The sequence below is a fragment of the Myxine glutinosa genome, chromosome 7 (assembly GCF_964187855.1).
Source record: "Myxine glutinosa chromosome 7, kmMyxGlut1.1, whole genome shotgun sequence".
NCBI lineage: Eukaryota > Metazoa > Chordata > Myxini > Myxiniformes > Myxinidae > Myxine > Myxine glutinosa.
Genome location: NC_136267.1, coordinates 152,466 through 175,406, shown reverse-complemented (window position 1 = coordinate 175,406; position 22,941 = coordinate 152,466). Strand labels below are relative to the sequence as shown.

Sequence of the window (22,941 nt, the reverse complement as noted above, 5' to 3'; positions counted from 1 at the left end):
GTCCACAATGTCTCATCACAGATCCGTCTGTAGAATTACCTGTGAAATGGTAAGCAACAGTTTGTTTCCATCGGGTTGTGATACCTGCAAGCATGAACACAAGGGCATGGGTTGCCGTTCCACTATGTCCTGGTAATGTGACATTTCCTATCAGGGACCCAGAACTGGCATCGAAGTCAATGCTTGGAATGAGACTCATTTCATCGAGAGTGAGAGCGCACAGTCTTTCTTCTGGCCGGAGGCCTTCCACTTTCAATTTGAGATAATCGAAGACTTGCACGAGAACCCTGGGCTGGAAAGGCACATGACTCATTCTTCGTTGTAGAGTCCGGTTAGCAGGCAAAGGATAGTGCTGCTTTATCAGCATGTTGTACCCAGATGCACCACAGGAGAATCGCAACTGAAGGGCCTTCTTGATTGTCACGGAGCTCCATTCCTTCCCTCGCATTGATCCTCTAGAGAGTGCCTCCAGTTGATCCCGTGCGAATAATTTTGATATTCGAGCTTCCTGTTTCAACTTTGCTTTGCATATTGATCTTGCTGTTCTTTTTGTCTTCCTCAATTGATCGTTCAGTTTTTTATTTTTCTCCTCAAATCTCAGCAGCCATTCTTCAATAGAATCACTAGTATCTTGGCCCTCTTGTGTATCAGTGTCCATAGGTTCACTCTCAGCTACAAAAGAGCACATATACAATTAATGGCCAACTGGAAAATTGGTATGTACAATTGCTCAGTATTCTGTAGATAAATGTTGTAATCGGGAAAGATAATTTTATACTTAACGTTAAATATAACACAATTTTTTTACAATTTAATTTTGCAAAATATTTAGAATAATGTAAAAAGAAAATGGCAACAGGAAGATAGTCATCATAATCTGAACGTACAATTATAGTTCAAAGAGCTATACAAATATAGACAAGCACATGCCTGTCATTTTGTAATCGTTTAAAATATGTCATTGATTGAACATGTCCTGCCATGATTTTGTAATAAATAAAACAATTCTTACATTGAGATTCATTTGAGGAGTCAATACGTTCATGAGTGGAGTAGGTGTGGTCGGACAAGTTTGGTAGATGTAGTCTCTCAGTTCTGGACGGTCCACGCTTCTTGGGGGAGTTGCGCAGCTTCACGGGTTTCCGGTAGCTAAATATTGTTGGAACTGCAGAGCACTTCAACCTCTTTTTGTCATCAGCTCGCCCCCTCTCAAACTGATTCACATCGAAATGTTCCTGCAATCATACAATGAGTGTCCTTGATGTATTTATTTATTGAAATTTTTATTCTAACACAACACAGTTTAATTTTAATGAGCTGTCATGTACTAGTACTTCCACAACAGAAAATCACATGGACAATCTTCCGGAAGATGGCCAGACAAATCGCTAGCTCTATCGACCACATGTATATTGATATCAAACAGGGATAACAGCTTTTGAAAGTTGAGCCAGTTTTAAATGTGGGTACACAAATACACCTGTTTTACTGCATTAATCACCTAGAAATATTGTATGTTTTGGGAACGATAGCTGTCACCAGGTTAAATATATAGGGATTGTCCAATGTGCAAAATCTTCCATCACTACAATTTGGCCATAAATCCCGGGGTGGGAAATATTTGAGCAAATATGCCACAATACGCATGAGCACTGTACAAAGCAAACAATAATTCGTCAAATTTTGGACGTATGGATGGCTGCACAACCCGCAAAAAAATTGAGCAGGTCCCCCCCTAAAATTGCTTTTATGATTGCCGATTAGGCTAAAGATTTTAAACCAAAAAAATAACTTGCCTCGGAATAAGTTTTGAATGGACGGACAGACAACTGAAAACAAAACGGACCATGGGTTTCCCACCCCTATAAAATCAAAATTAATTCCCTCTGAAAAAGTACAGTGACATTGCCCGCAGACTACCCAACTGCAGACCAGGCAATGTCACTGTACCGGGACATTTCATCAATCAATGACAATATGCGGTCTGCTAGGACTACCCAAAAAAAATTGAGCAGGGTTCTTCCCACGGAAATGCATTTTTGGTCAGCTCCTTGAAGATTATAAACAAACACAAATCACTTCCCTTTAAAAGGGTTTTCAACGGACAGACAACCAAAAAAAAACCGAGCAGATAGAATTGCTTTTGAACATCGATCATCAAGCGGCGTGGGCCTACCTGGCAGAGTCTCGAGGAGTCGATCGCTTTCCAGCTCTTTCGTCTGACTTTCGCTTCCCAAATTTGTCTTCTGACTTTATCACTTGGAAATCTATACATCTTATATTTCCCAGATTGGTTTGAACAACCAAAAGCAGAACAACCAGTCATTTTGTTTAGCAATAAACAACATTCCCGTACCAAGCTAACGTTCACGCATGGTGAAGTTAGACACAAAATGGCGCCATGAAATCACGTGACCAGAAATCTCGGGTCAGCGCATGGCGCAACTCTCTTTATACAGGGACTCTAACTCTATCCATACACCACATCCTCCCTTCCGTGGATGTTCCACGGGTTTCGGCTAGTATGGAATATTTTTTTTGTGGGGGTGAACTTACTTTTCAAGATGACTTAGAACCAAAAGTTCATTGGAATTATGTTGAAATTATTCTAGATTTTGTTAATGTGACCTTTAAAAGAAACAAAAACCACATTTGACATTTCGAAGCAAATAAATTGATCCTTGAAAGTGATGTAAACTGATATCGAACTCAATTCACGGACAGTACTGTGTTAAACTTCTGTACGTTTTCCAGAAGTATCTCTGTATTTTGCACATTAGCCAAATTTTTTTTCGACAAAAACAAAAGCTAAATTATGACTGGGATTACGGACAGTAAAATTACAGTTCAGTACTTCGTGTAACCCCCACGAGCATTCAGGAGAGCATGTACATGTCGAGGCATGCTGCTCACGACATTTTCCAAGGTTTGGACAGGAATCGCTTGCCATGCAGCGACAATAGTCTGCTGCAATTCACGCACAGAGGTAGGCTGCTGGTCCAAGTTGTCGATTTGACACATTAATTCTGCCCACAAGTTCTCTATCGGATTCATATCCGGGGACATGGCAGGCCACTCCATATGCTCTACACCACGGTCAGCAAGAAAGTGTTGGATCATGCGAGCACGATGAGGTCGTGCATTGTCATCTTGGAAGACAAAGTTTCCTCGAAAGGCTGCACGAGCAATTGGGAGCAATGTTTCTTCCAGAATGACCCTGTACTTGAACTGGTTCAGGTTTCCATTCAGAACAACCAGGTCAGTTTTGCCCCCTGCATGAAAAGCAGCCCAAACGGTCACCGCACCACCTCCAGCTTGGACTCTTGGCACTATACAATCTTCGTTGTGGGCTTCATGCACTTGTCTGCGCACTCGGACGGGGCCATCTTGACGATAGACCAGAAATCTAGACTCGTCACTGAAGGTCACGTAATTCCAGTGTCCTGGCTGCGATTGACAGTGCTCTCTGGCCCACTGCAATCGGCGCTGGCTGTGTTGTCTGGTCAGGCGTGGCTTTCTCAGGGGACGCCTGGCACGATAGCCTGCTTGAACCAGTCGTTGATTGACTAGCCTTCTGGATACAGGCACATTTGTCAGTTGCTGCCACTCAGCCCTAAGCCGATTAGCTGACTTGGTACGGCCATCGCAGACTAACCGGTGCAGCTGGCGATCATCTCTCCTTGTGGTTCTGCGTGGACGTCCTGGCCTCGGTATTGGAGTAGGGACACCCCTCTTAGCATTTCGTTTCAGGATCTTTGACACCTGACCTTGAGTGATGCCATACTGCCGAGCAATAGCACGCTTTTTCATGCCAGAATTTCGTAAAGCCACCACTCCATGACAAACAGCATTGTCAAGTTGACGGACCATCTCCAGAGGAAGCGGCAATAACTTTTGTAGACGTGCAGGTGCAGCAGTTGTTTTCCACTAATACAGAACGCAACAACCCTTATATACCCGATTGTGAAGCCAATCGTCAAATGTAACTGTCCTTACATTTTGTCACGCCACCTGTGATATAATCCTGTGATTGACTTCTTGCTGCGAAAGACAATCAATGACATGGTTCTTTCAACAAAGACATCACCGAAGGGTAAAAGAAACTCACCGGATTGATATACTGAGTTCAGAAAGTAATCCCAAGTCAAAAAAAAAAAAAAAATTCCATATTAAATGCCAAGTCTGTGTGTGTATATATATATATATATATATATATATATATATATATATATATATATATATACTAGCCGAAACCCGTGGAACATCCACGGAAGGGAGGATGTGGTGTATGGATAGAGTGTACCATTATGGATGGCATAGGGGATTTCCTTGTCCGAGTAAGAGTTAGTAAGAAAGATGAGAATGAAGAGTGCATATATGAACAGCGTATTTATTGCAATCTACTTAAATGACAACGCTACGATATACTTTTGAAAATATCACATACCGTCTCGAAGTCAATGCCATCCTTTTATCTCTTCGTATACAACTCACTGATTTCTACCTTATCGTGAACAGGGTAAAGCCTACTTTGATAATCATGAACGGTGGCAGATGCAGGAGTTGGTGAAGGGGGGGGTGGGGGGGGGCTGATCATGACCTACCCTACGCCACATGGCCTACGCCATTTGTTGAGATCATGGCCACAACAGAAACACAACAACTGGATAGGTAGGGCGAGGCCTACGGATACTTTTCGTCACTCGGCGAAGTACACTTTGTCTTAAGCTTTCAGAAGCTGACGCCTTGGTATTTATTGCTTTATATGATACTGATGGGCTGCTGATCAGTTTCACTTCGTTGTAATCACAGTATATGGAAGAAATTATGGTAAACCCACCTGATGAGGTTAGCGTACACCGCGATCGACGACACCGGCACAAATGGCGGAATGCATGCTCAGGATTGTCCACTCAGTGGACGGCTTGCTGTCGCCTTCGACTGTCCAATCAGTGGACGGCTTGCTGCGCCTTCGCCCAGCAGACGCCAATACGATGGCGTCGTAAGATGGCGTCATATCGGCAGTTAATCGGATGCTTTTGGGCCCCAATGTCGGCTAATTCAGATTTTTCGAGTATGGCTGTACGTGATAAACAAAGAGCGCGGTCCGTAGATCGTAAATCCATTAGTGCCATGGGCATCGGGTCACTGGGTGCGGCGTAAAAGGGATAACAAAGTCGAGTCCTTACGCTATTATTATATATATATATATATATATATATATATATATATATATATATATATATATATATATATATATATATATACTTACGGAAACGGAGTACGGCGCTCGCCTTAGCGGGGGGGGAGGGGGGGGTGGTTAATCCCCCTTCTATTTGCACTGGCCGTCTCCGATCCTGAAGCTACAACGTCCTTCCCGGACCGACGGTAGGTAGGGTTTGTTAGGTCTAGGGGTTCGCTACGTACCTAATTACTACCGCCAGCCGGGAACGAGGGAATAACGTCTGCTCGAACCACGGTTTTAGATAGACTAGTTGCCGAGCGGTTTTTAGCAACCCGTAGTTCGAGCCATTTAACAAAGACTAACCCGATCCTGAGCGTTGGCCAAATCGTGCCACGTATATCAATGGGGGACAGGACGAAAGTGATCGGATGGGAAAGAAAACCAAAGGTAAGAAATAACAGGATTTATTATTATTATTTACACAAAAACCCAAAGCAAGAGAAGAAAAGAAATGTAATTTACAGGGACAATGGAAAAGCAGATACACAGTGCAGTGGTTAACTTAAACAAGCTTACTTATACCCAGGACAATACAGACAGAACGAACTCACTCACACGAATAGGGAATTGCAGATTGGATTGGCTGGAGGGAGAAGAAGGTGGGACCACCGGGCTGGAAGGTTTGGCAGGGTGGCACAGCAAGCAGATCCGCTCCGGGCTGGAAGCGAGCAAGGCGGCGGCAGGCACACGTATCTCGTTCCACGCGGCAGAGCTGATTTTTGCTTTGACACGCCTCTGGCTCCCTCGATCATCTGCTCGGTGGGGGCTTCCCTCGACGGGTTATATAGCCACGCCCTACCAGGCCATAGCCACACCTTACCAAGCCATGCCCACCGAGTCCTGGTTGAGCGCAAGGGCTTCCTGGCTCCACCTCCTGATGACGATTGGTGGGCCGCGCCCTTCTTCCCCAAGTTGACCGCGTGTTCAATGGAGGGCGAATGCAGTTGGCAATTGCGGGTTTTGGGGCAATTGAAAGGGGATTCTACCTTATTTCATGTGGTGCAATGGAGAGTCAACTAATGGAAAACAGAGCCTTAAACTGGAACACATAATAATGATATAACTATTGGGAGGTTCTATGATTGGCTATGTGCTTGTACATGGACTAGCTAAAGGGACGACCTTTGACCTTTGCACAAATGGAGGTATTTACAAAGAATTACTTTTTACAGAGGGTGATATTTACAACAATTACACCAAGTGCAGGGTTTCCCAAATCAGTTACACTGCACCCTCATCCTCCAGGCACGTCCCAGGCCTATAAAACTTCACTTAATGTGGCACGTAGGTGTAATTCCCTCTACAATTAGTCTGACCCTGAGTGTGACAGTTTTAAAACACAAATAAGTATGTCCCGCTGTTGCATTGCACCCTGCCTAACAGATTCATGCCCACAGGATAACCGAATTGCGGAATGGTTTTCAAACTAAACATGAACGGTGGGGAGCATTATTTGCAAGTGACGCTATTTCGACTATTTACAAAACGCAACCCAGGACCTGTAATTTTTCATTTAGGGAACAAAAAGAGAAAATCCTGTGGGAGGGGAGGAGACAGCATGCATTGCATCGACGCACCAGCACCAATAAAGAGCACCAAAACACCAAAGCACCATAAAGCACCAGTCAGTTCACAGTCAGCACCATGCAGTGCACATTGTCCAATACAATAAAAAAAACAACACTGATGATGGTCTTCCTCGTTCTGCTCTGCTGGTCCGTCGTTCTTGCTGATGTTGTCGTGTTCTTTGCTTGCGGCCTATTTGGTGGAAATAAAAAAGGCACACAACGCGTCCATCGTTTTTTATTTATGGCCAACAGGGGCCGACTATGGGTGGTTCACCTGTATGGCTTGGTGCCACCTCACCGAGGTCCGCAAGCAAGATCTCCCTTGGGCCATCGTGGCCAGTCCCAGCAGAGGGCTAGGCCCCAACATGTGGGGTCCATCATTGGTGCTCGGCCACAGTACCGTGGTCCATATGTTGGTGCTCGGCCACAACAACGTGGTCCATAAAGTGGTGCATCGATGCAAGCAGCTGGTTGCGGGAAATTCGGGCACACAGACGCGGCCTCTCCCCCCCCCCCCCCGCACGCTCCCCTCAGTGCCCAGAGAGCACGATCCATGGGTCGGGGAAGGAAGACAGAGAAGACAGGTGAGTCATGGGTCAGGGTGCAAGGGTACACATCAAACAAGGCAATGCAGAATGAGGGGCGCATGGGAGCGAGCTGAGAAAGGTTCGTCCCTACGTACACCCCCCACATGTGACCTACACTGCCCCCCTTGCCCCTCCCCATATTTACAAAATCTACACACTTACCAATTCGTCACTAGTCTCGTCTTCCCCATATTTCCCCCCTAATCCAAATTCGTTACAATCCCACAAATCCAAAATTTGCCATCACCAATTCCTCATCAATCCCTATTAAGGAGGAAGAGATGGAACATAAATCACAATGTCACACCCACGTCATGATAATAATAATAATAATTCATTTATTTTGTATAGCGCTTTTCCAGAAGCCCAAAGGCGCTTTGACAGAGTGGCAAACATAATGCATAACAATACATGAAAACAACAATTGCAAAAAAGACAAGAATCAATAGGGAAATATTTAAAGCAAAAGGAGGGAGAAGGAGAAGAGATAGTCAGGGGTTAAATGCTGTGGGTTGAATGTTGAATGCAGTGTTGAACAGGTGGGTCTTTAGTGATGTTTTGAATGTGGTGAGTGAGGAGGAGTCTCTGATGGTGTGAGGTAGTGAGTTCCAGAGGGTGGGAGCAGCGATGGAGAAGGCCCTGTCCCCCCAGGATCTGAATTTGGTCCGGATGGAGGGGGTCAGGAGGTTTGTACCAGCAGAGCGGAGGTTGCTGGTGGGAGTGTGTCTGGAGAGGAGGTCAGCCAGGTAGGATGGGGCCAGGTTATGGAGGGCTTTGTATGTCAAGAGGAGGATTTTGTACTGGATTCTCTGGGGGATGGGGAGCCAGTGAAGCTTGTAAAGGACGGGGGTGATGTGGTCACGGGTCCGGGAATGGGTGAGTAGACGGGCAGCGGAGTTCTGAATGTATTGGAGTTTATTGGTGATTTTTGAGGGTGAACCATAGAGGAGGCTATTGCAGTAGTCCAGACGGGAGGTGATGAAGGCGTGGATGAGGGTTTCTGCAGCTGTGGAGGAGAGGGATGAGCGGAGACGGGCAATGTTTTTCAGGTGAAAGAAGGCTGACTTTGTGATCTGTTTAGTGTATTTGTCGAAGGAAAGGGTTTGGTCAAAGATGACGCCAAGATTCCGGATGTGAGGGGAGGTGGATACTGGGATACCGTCGATGTTGAGGGCAAAGTTATGGGTGGATTTTGTGAGCGTTTTTGGGCCAATGATGATTATTTCAGATTTATCACAGTTAAGCTTGAGGAAGTTGATTTGAAGCCAGGATTTTATTTCAGTGATGCAGTTTGTCAGGATAGAGTGGGTGTCGGTGGAGACGAACTTGGTGGAGATGAAAAGCTGGATGTCATCGGCGAAGCAGTGGAATTGGAGACCATGACGGCGGATTAAGTGACCGAGCGGGGACAGGTAAAGGATGAAGAGGAGGGGGCCAAGAACTGAACCTTGGGGGAGGGGAGCAGTGGGGGATTTGCAGTTATTGATGGAGATGAACTGGCATCTGTCATAGAGGTATGATTTAATCCAAGAGAGGGCAGTGCCGGTAACGTTAAAGGTGGATTCAAGTCGGGTGAGGAGGATAGTGTGATCGATGGTGTCAAAGGCAGCGCTGAGGTCGAGGAGGACGAGAATGTTGAGGTTGCCAGCGTCAGAGGAGAGGAGAAGGTCGTTGGTGATTTTGAGGAGAGCAGTTTCAGTACTGTGGTTGGACCGGAATCCGGATTGGAATGTTTCATACAGGTTATTGGCAGAGAGATGATGTTTGAGTTGAGTGGCTACAGCGCGTTCCAAAACTTTTGACAGAAAGGGTAGGTTGGAGATGGGTCTGAAGTTGTTTAGGGTGTCAGGGTTTAGACCAGGTTTTTTTAGAATGGGGGTAACAGCAGCAATTTTGAGGGAAGGTGGGACGATGCCTGTAGACAGGAGGAGTTTATTGTTGCAATGATAAGTGGAGAGAGAGCAGGGAGGGAGGCTTTGACAAAGCTGGAGGGGATGGGGTCAAGAGTGCAGGTGGCAGTTTTCATTCCTATGAGGAGTTCAGAGAGGTCAGTAGGGGAGATTGGGGAGAACCGAGACAGGGGATGGCAGGACAAGGGGGGGCAGGTGGTTGGAGGGGGAGCGGGTGCGGCGGTGGTCAAGCTGTTGTAGATGTTGTCAATTTTGCGTTGGAAGAAAGAGAGGAAGGAGATGCAGTTGTCTACTGTGAATGACTGGGTGGTGGTGTTCAGGGGGCGGAGGAGTTTGTTTATTGTCGAGAAGAGTGCTTTTGGGTTTCCGGAGCCAGAGTGGATAATTTGAGAGTAGTAGGCAGAGCGGGCGCGGGAGAGGGCATCTTTGTAGTGTTGTAGGTGGTCCTTGTAGGCTTGGGAGTGAACTGTGAGACCCGTTTTATTGCGGAGTCTTTCAAGTTGGCGAGCACGAGTTTTCATCAGGTGGAGTTCAGGGGTAAACCAGGGAGCAGAATGGGTGAAAGAAACTGTTTTGGTTTTTACAGGCGCAAGCTGGTCAAGGCAGGAGGAGAGAGTGTGGTTGTAGTAGTCAGTGAGGTCAGAAGGGGTGTGGAGGTCAATGAAGGGAGAAGTGGACATTTTTTCAGAGAGGGTGGATGAGAATGAGGTAGGTGAAAGAGCGTTTAGCTTACGGAAGTTGATTGTGCGATAATGCCTTGGTGTTGGGGCGGGGATGTTGATGGTCAGAGTGATGGCTAAGTGGTCAGAGGGTGAGGTCGGAGCCATAGAGATGGTGCAAATTTAATCCAGTGGAGCAGACAAGGTCCAAAATGTGACCACGGATATGGGTAGGAAAGTCGACATGTTGAGTGAGGTTAAAGCAGGTGAGTAAATCAGTGAAGTCAGTGGTTATTGTGGAGTCAGTGGAGTCCATGTGGATATTGAAATCACCAAGGAGGAGGATTGAGGGGGAGAGGGAACATAGCTGGGTCAGAAAGTAGGAGAAGTCAGACAGGAATGATGGGTGTGGTTTGGGAGGGCGGTAGACGACAGCCATGACTGACTGCGTGCGACCAGAGAGTTTTAAAGCCAGGTGTTCAAATGATGGAGCAGATGAGATGGAGATGAGGTTGGTCTTGATGTCTTGACGGTGGATAACGGCAATTCCACCACCTCGGCCCTCCGAGCGTGGTTTATTGACGTAGGAATATCCATTGGGTGTGGTGAGGTTAAGTGTGTAGTAGTCCAGAGGTTGTTGCCAGGTTTCGGTGAGACAGAGAAAGTCCAGTTTGTTATCCAGGATGTATTCGTTCAGGATGAGGCATTTGTTGTTGAGGGACCGGGTGTTGAACAGGGTGAGCTTGATGTTGTTTTGAACAGCAGGGATGAATTCAGGTGATTTAGCCAGGGTTCGTAGGCAGGAGGTGCGATCGTGTGCGTTGCTGTGACCAGGTGCGCTGGGACGAAGAGTGAGAGTGCGCTGAGCCGACCAGAGGACGGGGATGGAGTGACCTGATTGCAAATAAACAAACTTACGACCGGAGCCACGGTGAATGTACCTGGGTCGTCGGAGGAGTCCATTTGATTTGATGGCAGAGATGCATGATGTGGTGCAGCGGGTATTGAGCAGAAGAAGCCTTGCGGCGGAGTACCTCAGAGCCATGCCAGGCAGGAGCGAAGGGACGAGTACGAGGCCAAGGTCGAGGAGGCAAAGCGGCAAACGCAGCGGCAAACGACTGCAGCCGCTAATCAAGACCACAGCGGCAAACAGCCACCGCCGCAAACAACGGGAGCGGGCCTGAGGAAACAGTGGAGGAGCCGGGCAGGCGAAGCCAGGAGCAGAGCCGGGACCGAGCAGAGGGCAGACCCAACGGTCAAAAATCCGCCACGACCACCAGAAAAGCAAACTATGTACAATGGCCCAGTCGGAGAAGCGGCGAACAAGCAACGCCAGCGTCCTCTCCAGACCGGACCGGAAGCGGAAGTCCAAACATTTGCACAAAAATAACCAAAACATGGCATGGTGTGGAGTTACGTCACCTCAGGTGAGTGGATGTAGATGGTGCGAGGAGATTTCAATCCTATCTTCCTTCTAAATGACATTAACACACTTTACACTACCCGGGGTCTTTCCCTGCCAAAGCCATTGGCCATCTTAGTCTATGCGGTTTTAAGAACCAAATTCCCATTAACCAAACTGTGGTGCTCATCAATATGGGGTCTCACTCCCCCGTTTCAACTCCCTGTGCCTTTGCACAATTTCGGGACTGAGTCGTGTGGCTCCCCTAACAGGTCTACTTACCTGTGCACCTCCGCCACTGAAGTTGCCTCCCGAGCGTACCTGCTCCTCACTAACCTACCTGGGGAAGGCCCTCCCTGGCGCTTACCCCCCTCGGTGCCCTCTCTGGCACTGGGCTACCCGGGTCCTTCCTCTGGATCCTCGGGCCCCATTGAACTCTAACTTGCTCCCAGAGCCTACCTGCGGCCTCACCTGGCCGACAGACTACCAATGGCGGAGCGCTCAACCAACCATCCCTCTAACAGGCCACACGCCCAGTCTTTTCCACGTCACCAATGCACCCATCCAAACACCATTCTTCCACACGCACCACAGATGCCAATATCCAACCACAATTTACCTATACCCTCTACCTAACTCTTAAACTACCCTCCCCAGGTGTTTGTGATGGGGGTCCATCCTCCCCATACACTCCCTTCACACCAACCACTCCACTCCACAGTTTCCACCATACTCACTCCACACCATCCATTCCATACTCCATATATTCCAGACCATTTATTCCATACAACCATGCCCACCTGTTCACTTGCACACCTGGTGCTTCCTGCACCCTCCTTCCTCCAGGACCATTTGCTCAACACAACACACAATCACCATTACTCAGTCATACACTGCTCCGTACACTTTCAATTCTCTAAACCATTGCCTCAGGCACCCAGATTTTCCCATGCACACACACACATCCTTCCCGCATTGCCTAGCAATTCCTCATTTGCTCAATATCAAGATTCTCACACACACCGCATCATCTGATCTACCTGGTGCCCTTCTAACTTGGTGCTCCCCGTCTTCCCTTTAAACTAAGCACATACCACGTCGTTAACAACCAGCTAATCTACCGACGTCCCCGACTACCTGTACAATGTTGCTACTTACTCCTTATGTCACCTATGGTCATTTTTCTAGATCCCTATACAATATCCAAACCCTCCCTCGGCGAGCTTACACTGCCATAACCCCATAACTAGTGCTCATGTGCCCCGTAGAGATGCGAGGGATGGTGGATTTACCATCCTTGCACATCGGGCATCTCTCACTATAAATTTTGCCCATCCGATTTCCTGCAAGTCAAAATTTGCCAATCACTGCCAATCATTTTACCAATCATCAATTTGCCAATCATTACTGCCAATCCTATTCACTATTCCAAAATTTTGAATCCACAACACTATTACCATCACGGTCCGCTATATCTGAGCCTCTCGGTACGTCATGACATCATTAAAACTCGGTTAGCAAAGCCGAGCAATGAATTCGGGTGGTTTGGTCGCCTGCAGGTTGAGTCCGTCCGGCATTCGGTTCAAGGGAGGCGGCGTGCTCGGGCCGAGATTCCACGCACCATCTCGGCGCGGAACCTTTCGGTCTCCGGCCCGATGGCTCGATCCCGCCCGGCCGGAATGCCGCAACCACAAGGGGGCGCCGCTCCAGTCCCTCCGACCTGCCCTTGAACCGGACCGGTCGCTTTGCCCGGCAAAGCCCGGACTCGACTGTGCGGGGCGGGGCTTGTCCCGAATCCGCGCCGAGCCTCGCATCCAACAAAGCGCACCGCGCCCTGAGTGCTCGCGTCGGCTATCCGTCGCCCTAAACGCTGCCCCGTTTAACGTCGATGCTTCACTTGCATGCTCACATGCATACGCGACCCGTTTTACACTCACCAAGCCCGGCGTTCCAACGCCGCCCGTACATTCCACACACTCCGTCCATTCCACCACCGCACTCCCTGTTACACACCACACCTCTCGCGCACCCTCTTGCGCACACTCGTCGTTCGCACACTTCGTTCCACACCTCTCCTCAGTTACGTCCTCCGTAACACTCACCATGGGCGTGCACTCCCGCATCCACCCACTCACGCGCTTCAATGGGCTCTACCGCACCCGCGCCACAACCAACTCAGGTGTGCTTTCTCGCACACTCTCGCCGTCCATCCCAAGCGTGCATCCTCGCACCCGCTCCTCCACCAACTCACTCTCCGGGTCACTCTCACCCTCGCACGTACACTCCGTATCGCTCTCACTCTCTGTGTCACACTCAGTACACTCCGACGTGCATTCCCGCTCGCACTCGGTTTAACCCCCACACTTTATAACACACTCACTCGCCGACGCACACTTTTTCCTCACACGAGTGCCATTCTTTCGTACACCACGCCCCATGGACCTCCCACAAACGCCCGGGTGCCATATCGACCCCAATCGCGCGACAATTCTTTTCGCGCCAAACACTCTGCCGAAAAACCTATTCGCACCATACACAGCCCGTCTCACCTTCGGGGTTCCTCTTCTTCGCTCCTCGCGCACCTGCAAATCTTTATAAGGATTAGTAAGTACGGCATCAGGATGTGAATTCAGACTTTGCACATAATCCATCTCTCCCTGCCGCGAGTGCTTTTCTAAGCCCCCGGTCTCTCCAATTTCAATTCCCACTACTTCTTTTTCTTTATTCACCTCGATGACCGCTGGCTTTATTAAAATTCCCTCTACCTCAGCGGTCGCCGGCTTTTCCATACCCCGGGTCGCGATCTCTATACCCGTCATTTTACCCGCGCTTTGCTCCGCCTCACTCAACCAGCGCTTCTCGACCCGCTTTACCTTGTCGCGTACCCCTGGGACCTGCTCGCCCAACCTGCGGTCTCTGTCCCTCTCCGCTTCCCTTACCTCATATGTGGCTTGCCCCCTCGCCAACTCCTCATTAATTTATTTGGCTTGGCCAATTATGCCCCCCAGTTTGTCCCCTAATCTGCTTCCGAATCCCTCCAATTTGCTTCCCAACTTGTTTCCTACTCCTCCCAATTTGCCGTTTAATCCCTCACATTTGTTGTCTAAACCCTCAATTTTGTTGTCTAAACCCTCAATTTTGTTGTCTAAACCCTCCATTTTGTTGTCTAAACCCTCCAATTTGCTGTCTAACTTCCCAATTTGGGCACTAGTACCCCTTGCTTCGTCCCTCATTTTATCCATCTTTGCATCCAGTTGGGTCAGGAATAACCTAAAATCAAACCCGATTGGCACAGCGGCCCCTGCCGCCACCGCGGGCTCGACCTCCGCGGCGCCGCCATTTTGTGCACCCCCAACCTCGTGCGCGAGACCGCCATTTTGTGTGTCTGAAACCTCCGCTACCCAATGCGTATTGCCTTCCTCCCGCATTACTCCCAAATCCTCCCCTTGGTCCTGGGTCGACTCTACCCCTTCTTCTATCTCCCCTACCGGCATCCGGTCGCCTTGATCATCCATGGCACGATTTTAAAATTTAGAATATTAAATAAAATTTTGGCCGCTCCAAATTTTGAGTGCGTTAAGCGCACTTCGGGTCCGAATCTCACCCCCAGACACCAATTGTTACGGAAACGGAGTACGGCGCTCCCCTTACTCCTCAGTCACATTTGCTCTACGGCTAGGATACGGCGGCCGTACCCCCCCTAAATTGACAAACGTGCGGCGGCCGCAGAGTTTCTGAGGTGGCCTCAGGGTGGCCCTAGGGCATATGGCTATCTTTTACAGGCCGTAGGGGTCGCCGTGGAATTATAGCGCGGAGTTATAACTTTTTTCATTTCTAGGTTGGCCGTAGCAATTCGACAAGCCGTAGCCATGACAACTGTAAGTGCTGTTATACATATGAAAAAGAACTGGTATATATACCCACTCGTTACCGTCCGTCTGGCCGCACGTTCGCCTCAGGGCCCCCCTGCGGTCGCCTTGCAGGCACCTTGAGGCTACCTTGCGTCTGCCTTGAAAATTATATGGCTGCCGCAGGGACGCCCTAAGGTCACCGTGCGACATCAAATCAAAGACCGTACGGCACCCCCACGTTTTCGGTCTCCACAATTTCTAAATACCCCGTGCGGCTACCCGAAAAATAAAAACATATGTGACTGCTACATTGTGTGACAGTGGAAATACTGCGGCCGCCCTATAATTGCTAGTGGCCGTAGATTTTTTAGACCCTACGGCCGCCGAGCCAAATGTGACTGAAGTTTTAGCGGTGGGGGGGGGGGGGGGGGGGGGGGTTAATCCCCCTTCTATTTGCACTGGCCGTCTCCGATCCTGAAGCTACAACGTCCTTCCCGGACCGACGGTAGGTAGGGTTTGTTAGGCCTAGGGGTTCGCTACGTACCTAATTACTACCGCCAGCCGGGAACGAGGGAATAACTTCTGCTCGAACCACGGTTTTAGATAGACTAGTTGCCGAGCGGTTTTTAGCAACCCGGAGTTCGAGCCATTTAACAAAGACTAACCCGATCCTGAGCGTTGGCCAAATCGTGCCACGTGTATCAATGGGGGACAGGACGAAAGCGATCGGATGGGAAAGAAAACCAAAGGTAAGAAATAACAGGATTTATTATTATTATTTACACAAAAACCCAAAGCAAGAGAAGAAAAGAAATGTAATTTACAGGGACAATGGAAAAGCAGATACACAGTGCAGTGGTTAACTTAAACAAGCTTACTTATACCCAGGACAATACAGACAGAACAAACTCACGTACACGAATGGGGAATTGCAGATTGGATTGGCTGGAGGGAGAAGAAGGTGGGACCACAGGGCTGGAAGGTTTGGCAGGGCGGCACAGCAAGCAGATCCGCTCCGGGCTGCAAGCGAGCAAGGCGGCGGCAGGCACACGTATCTCGTTCCACGCGGCAGAGCTGGTTTTTGCTTTGACACGCCTCTGGCTCCCTCGATCATCTGCTCGGTGGGGGCTTCCCTCGACGGGTTATATAGCCACGCCCTACCAGGCCATAGCCACACCTTACCAAGCCATGCCCACCGAGTCCTGGTTGAGCGCAAGGGCTTCCTGGCTCCACCTCCTGATGACGATGGGCGGGCCGCGCCCTTCTTCCCCGAGTTGACCGCGTGTTCAATGGAGGGCGAATGCAGTTGGCAATTGCGGGTTTTGGGGTAATTGAAAGGGGATTCTACCCTAGCTCTTTCATGAGCCTCGATTCAGCATACAAAAAAAACAAACAAAAAAAAATTCATCTGGTGCAATGCAGAGTCAACTAATGGAAAACAGAGCCTTAAACTGGAACACATAATAATGATATAACTATTGAGAGGTTCTATGATTGGCTACGTGCTTGTACATGGACTAGCTAAAGGGACGACCTTTGACCTTTACACAAATGGAGGTATTTACAAAGAATTACTATTTACAGAGGGTGATATTTACAACAATAACACCAAGTGCAGGGTTTCCCAATTCCGTTACTACATATATATGTATATATATATATATATATATATATATATATATATATATATATATATATATATATATATATATATATATATATATATATGTATGTATGTATGTATGTATGTATGTATGCACACACACACACATTATACACATACAGTGCATTCAGAAAGTATTCAGACTCCTTCACTTTTTTCACATTTTGTTATGTTGCAGCCTTATGCTGAAATCGTTTAAATTAATTTTTCCCCTCATCAATCTACACTCAATACCCCATAAAAAAAAAAAAAAAAGTAAACAGGATTTTAGAAAGTTTTGCAAATTTATTAAAAAGGAAAAACTGAAATATCGCATTGACGTAAGTATTCAGACCCTTTGCTATGACACTTGAAATTTAGCTCAGGTGCCTCCCATTTCTCTTGATCATCTTTGAGTTGTTTCTACACCTTGATTGGAGTCCACCTGTGGTAAATTCAATTGATTGGACATGATTTAGAAAGGCACACACCTGTCTATATAAGGTCTCAAAGCTGACAATGCATATCCGAGCAAAAACAAAGCCATGAGGTCGAAGGAACTGCCTGCAGAGCTCAGAGACAGGATTTTGTCGAGGCACAGATCTGGGGAAGCCTACAAAACAATTTCTGCTGCATTGAAGGTTCCCAAGAGCACTGTGGCCTCCATAATTCTTAAATGGAAGAAGTTTGGAACAACCAGGACTCTTCCTAGAGCTGGCCGCCCGGCCAAAGTGAGCAATCAGGGGAGAAGGGCCTTGGTAAGAGAGGTGACCAAGAACCTGATGGTCACTGGCTGAGCTCCAGAGATCCTGTGTGGAGATGGGAGAAACTTTCAGAAGGACAACCATCACTGCAACACTCCACCGATCTGGGCTTTATGGCAGAGTGTCCAGACGGAAGCCTCTCCTCAGTGAAAGACACATGAAAGCCCACTTGGAGTTTGTAAAAAAAACACGTAAAGGACTCTGACTGTGAGAATCAAGATTCTGTGGTCTGATGAAACCAAGATTGAACTGTTTGGCCTCAATTCTAACCGTCATGTCTGGAGGAAACCAGGCACCGCTCATCACCTGCCCAATACCATCCCAACGGTGAAGCATGGTGGTGGCAGCATCATGCTGTGGGGTTGTTTTTCAGCAGCAGGGACTGGGGGACTGGTCAGGGTTGAGGGAACAATGAACGGAGAAAAGTACAGAGATATCCTTAATGAAAACCTGAAACGGAGCGCTCAGGACCTCAGACTGGGCCGAAGGTTCACCTTCCAACAGGACAATGACCCTAAGCACACAGCCAAGACAATGCAGGAGTGGCTTAGGGACAACTCTGTGAAGGTCCTTGAGTAGTCCAGCCAGAGCCCTGACTTGAACCCAATCGAACATCTCTGGAGAGACCTGAAAATGGCTGTCCACCAACGGTCCCCATCCAACCTGACAGAGCTTGAGAGGATCTGCAGAGAGAAATGGCAGAAAATCCCCAAATCCAGGTGTGCAAAGCTTGTCGCGTAATACCCAAGGAGACTCGAGGCTGGAATCGCTGCCAAAGGTGCTTCAACTAAGTACTGAGTTAAAGGTCTGAATACTTATGTCAATGTGACATTTCAGTTTTTTTAAATTTTAATAAATTTGCAAAACTTTCTAAAATCCTGTTTTCTCTTTGTCATTATGGGGTATTGAGTGTAGATTGATGAGGGAAAAAATGAATTTAAACGATTTCAGCTTAAGGCTGCAACATAACAAAATGTGAAAAAAGTGAAGGGGTCTGAATACTTTCTGAATGCACTGTACATATATGGACATACATGCACTGGTATCAAGGCTCCTGGAATAGGAGAATAGCGGGGCAAAGTATGTATAATCAGATCCAAAATGGGGAAAAGGAAAATATCCTTTAAAAGGTGTTGGATTTTAAGGAATAATTTGTCATGATCCAGGATGCAAATGTATTGGCAATGTGTGCCGAGATGTAAAGGATGGGTTTGAATTCACAATGTATTGTTCTCACCAGCATAGTCATCCAAGCGTAATTTGTTTGAACCCAGATAAATGGCCTTTCTTGAGGGCCTCCATCCCCTGCGTTCTTTATTCGGAGCTTCTATTTAAATTTCCCCTGGTACCGGTAAGGTAAATACCTGTTCAGACGTGGTGGCACCAAGCTACCTATTCACCTGTTTTACAAGATCAGTATCCACTTCGACGAGATTGGCCAAAACCTCCATCACCTGTCATCCACGTCTTTTTCCCTTTTAGCCTCTTCTTTTGCAAATCATTCCAGGAAATCGGTGAATGATTTGAAAACTTTTAAATTATACGGTTGTTGAATTAATTTTATTATCCTCGCTCCTGAAGGGTTGATACACTTGTCATGGGTCTGTGAGCCTGCAGGAAGATCAACTTTATTCATATAGATCGTTTATTCTCAGATCTACAGTCATCTATATACCCCAATGTGGCTGCATTGTTGTAGGTTCTGTGCTGCATTCTTTCTTTTCCTACCTTTTACCTGACTTTCTTTGTCCCTAGGTCCTCCTAGAGCAGGCCAGTTGTCCAGAATTACATCCAGGAGGGAAAAAGGCCTACTTTGGGCGTGACATTCGGAGCCGGAAAGGTGGCAGTGGGCGTGGCAAGGGTTTTCGGGGCTCAAACCCCAATCCCACCGTTCCGCTGGAAATACGTGTACGGAGGCGATACAGAAAGATTTTGAATGATGTTAAAGTGGAATCCGGTGACACGGCTGTTTTGTCCTCGTCCGATGATGAAGATGAAGAGGGCGAATGCATCGATGGTGGTGGTATGTGTTTGGTTAAGAAAGAAAAAGAAAAAAAAGGTTTCTCCCTTTCTTTTATCCGATGCGATTCCTCCAGTACTCTATGCGTGTGTGCGTGCTTGAACATGTGTGCAGACATGGGATCTGCAGGGATGGACGTGGGAATTGCTTGTGTCCAACCCATACCCAGGGTTTTGCCGACGCTCTGCAATCAGGACGTGCGTACACCCAGTATGTACCGCATTTCGCTTCACTCGCACAACTTTGTTCCTCTTTAATTTGGCAAAGCGTTTCCTTCACGTTATTACTCATTCATGACCCCCCAACCTACTCTTTCAAGGACGTCATAATGGACGTGTACAACAGGCACAAATAACTAGTGGTGATTCGTATGCAGCCTGTGGCTGAGTGGCTGCGTCATTTCCAGGCGGTGCGGCTGTGCCGCTGATGCAATGCCTCATGGTTCCAGTAAATTGGAACTCATTATGCCGACCTCAGAAGGACGTCAGGCTGAGTGAAACCACCCCTGGTGTTATTTCAACAGCTCGACAGGGGCTCAAACTCGGGACTCTAAGATCAAGCCAGCCACCTTAACTATTAAGCTAACACCAGTCCACTCGCGAATAACTAATGTATGTGTTAGATGGGGTGTTGTAATAGACACTGGGAAAATGGTGGCTAAAAACCATAATTCATTAATTTATACGCCTTTAAACCTCTTTATACAAGTTGATGGGATTTTGAAGAAACTTGGTATAGGTATATATGATGGAAAGATGGACTGATTGGAGTATGGCATCAAGAGGTCAAAGGTCGAAGGTCACAGGTCATGTCAGGTAAAAATGTGATAACTTGAGAACACCTGTTGGGATTTAAATCAAACTTGGTACAATAAATATAATGATGTAAACATGAACTGATTACATTTTTGCGTTCAGAGGTCAAAGGTCATGTTCAGTAAAAATCCTGTTACTGTGATAACTTGTGAACCAGTGATGAGATCTTGCCCAAACGTGGTATCAGTATATATACACAACAGGCATTTTAAGGCCATTTTCCCTGCTAAAGCGGGGTTAACAACTGCAACTGCCTTACAATATAAAGCGCGCCTGTCGTTCCTCTTCCTGGCATAAATCCAAATTGCATTTTGTCGATCTTTACTTTCTTCCTTATCCTCCTCTCCAACACCCTTTCCAATACCTTCATTCCATGCTCTAATAACTTTATCGCTCTATACGAGCCACAGCCCAGAGGGTCGCCTTTCCCTTTGTATAGATAGAGGGACGAGGGTACTCAGTTCCAAATCCACTGGAATGCGGCCTTCTTTCACCACCAGATTACAGATCTCTGTCATTCTCTTCACACAACAACTTCCCGCTGCCTTCAACATATCTCCCACAACTCCCGTCGGCCCTCCTGCTTTTCTACTCTTCATTGCTTTTATCGCTTCCTCAACTTCCTTCTCAGTTATCTTCTCTGCCGGTCCTAAAACTGGGTTACTCTCTATGTTGCCATCCCATTCATTCTCTGCATTCAACAGCATTTCCATATATCTCTTCCATCTTCCCTTAATTCCATCTGGGTCCACAACGATTTGTCCCACTTTATCTTTCAAGCAGCTCACCCCCATCACATCACACCTCTCTTTCGCTATCTGATTTGTAATCCTGAATACCGCTCTCTGACCCTCTTCCAAATCCAAGCGTTCTCCGAACATTTTCCTACATGCCTCATGTGCCTTTGCTACCTCAGTAGGTGATAAATGTTGCTTCTGGGACACCTCCGTTTAACAAGGGAAATCCCTATCTAATGTCATTTACCCCTTGTCTTTTTCAAAAATCATAAACACCTCTATTTCTCCCTCTATGAACCTATAATCCTTCTCACCTTATGAACCTATGATCCTTCTCGCCTTATGAACCTATGATTTTCTTCCTTTATGAACCTATAATCCTTCTAGCCTTATGAACCTATGATCATTCTCACTTCCATGTAATTTTTACCCTATTCCCCCCACTAGCCCCTTAATGTAGTTCCTTAGACCACTCTACTAATGAGCCTATAAATATATTATCTCTTTCTAACTTTTTTAAGAGTTCCATTCTCCTATAGAACTCATCCCCATCAAGTATATTTATAAAGTATACAGGTTCCTTAACCTTTTGTTGTGAAAGTATAAAGTGGTATGTTTCACGGAGGGTTCTTGTTTGACCTCCACCTCTCCCACATACCATTTTAAAATTATAATATTTATTATCCGATTGATAACCATTAATGTTCTCACTCCACTCTAATATATTTTTCTTCCCGCCCTCCATTACCCCACTTAACAAATGAATACGTTTATCCGTCTTGAGAACCTTCTGACCAGTGATTCGCTCAACCTCTTGAATCTGATATTTTTCACATTCGTTATGTTTTCCATTTATATACCAAGGTTGATTACACCTCCACTCTTTAGTCTGGTTGATACTTGGTTCTATCATTTATATAATAGTAAAAAAGGTGGCGGTAGCCCGTTAAAATCCCTAACCCCCCCTTTTTAACTTATCACTTATATATATATCTTATCACTTATATATATCTTATCACTTATATATCTTATCACTTATATATCTTATCACTTATATCTTATCACTTATATATCTTATCACTTATATATCTTATCACTTATATACTTATATAACCATAAGGGAGACTATCAATTCCATTTTCTAAAATAAACCTCTTATCATCAAAAGCCCCCAATACTTTCTTATTCACCTCTTCTGAATATAATTGATGTTTATAACTTCTTATTCCATTAATCTTTCTAAACTCTTCTTTCTTTGTTGTTAAACAGTTATAATAATCCTTAAAGTTTATTGTTTCTTTAATGACATTTTTCTTTACACCTTTTAACTTCTTATCAGTCTTTTCAACGTTATTCACAATGTATTTATAAGCATAAGCCTTCGACCTCAATCCCACAAATTCACTCATAACATTTCCCCCCAATTCATCCTTGAACTTTCCAATCACCTTTTTATTTTTAGAAGAGAACAACTCACTCTCTGGACTGTAATTACTTGTATCATAGATATTAATGTCCTTTTTCATGTCTGAATAAACATCATCAGTATTAATTTTCAAAATAAAACTATCAGTATCCATATACAACAATGACACATTATCCTTATACTTTGATTTTAGATTAATATAAAAGTAATCATACATTAATGACTTTGACAAGTCAAGAATTGATGTTCCAATGTAAATAGGTTTGTCCATTTCAATACTCTCTTTAACCAAATGGATCGCACAAAAGTTCTCAG

The 22,941-nt window shown here is 46.4% G+C and overlaps 1 protein-coding gene and 1 long non-coding RNA gene across 5 annotated transcripts in view; one reads left to right on the top strand and one right to left on the bottom strand.

Moving 5' to 3' along the window:
* NFRKB (nuclear factor related to kappaB binding protein) overlaps positions 1-22,941 on the top strand; it is a 163,720-nt gene that overhangs the window by 43,593 nt on the left and 97,186 nt on the right. For all 4 annotated transcript variants that reach the window (XM_068121764.2, XM_068121762.2, XM_068121763.2 and 1 more), the window contains exons 5-6: positions 19,384-19,651; positions 19,763-19,858. In XM_068121764.2, the coding sequence (XP_067977865.2) occupies positions 19,384-19,651; positions 19,763-19,858 (364 nt within the window). The remainder of the gene's footprint in view (positions 1-19,383; positions 19,652-19,762; positions 19,859-22,941) is intronic.
* On the bottom strand, positions 609-2,327 carry LOC144892777 (uncharacterized). Its single transcript, XR_013623937.1, has 3 exons — positions 2,177-2,327; positions 1,013-1,235; positions 609-672 (listed from the first exon to the last, which is right to left on the bottom strand). It is a non-coding gene; the product is annotated as an uncharacterized LOC144892777 (long non-coding RNA).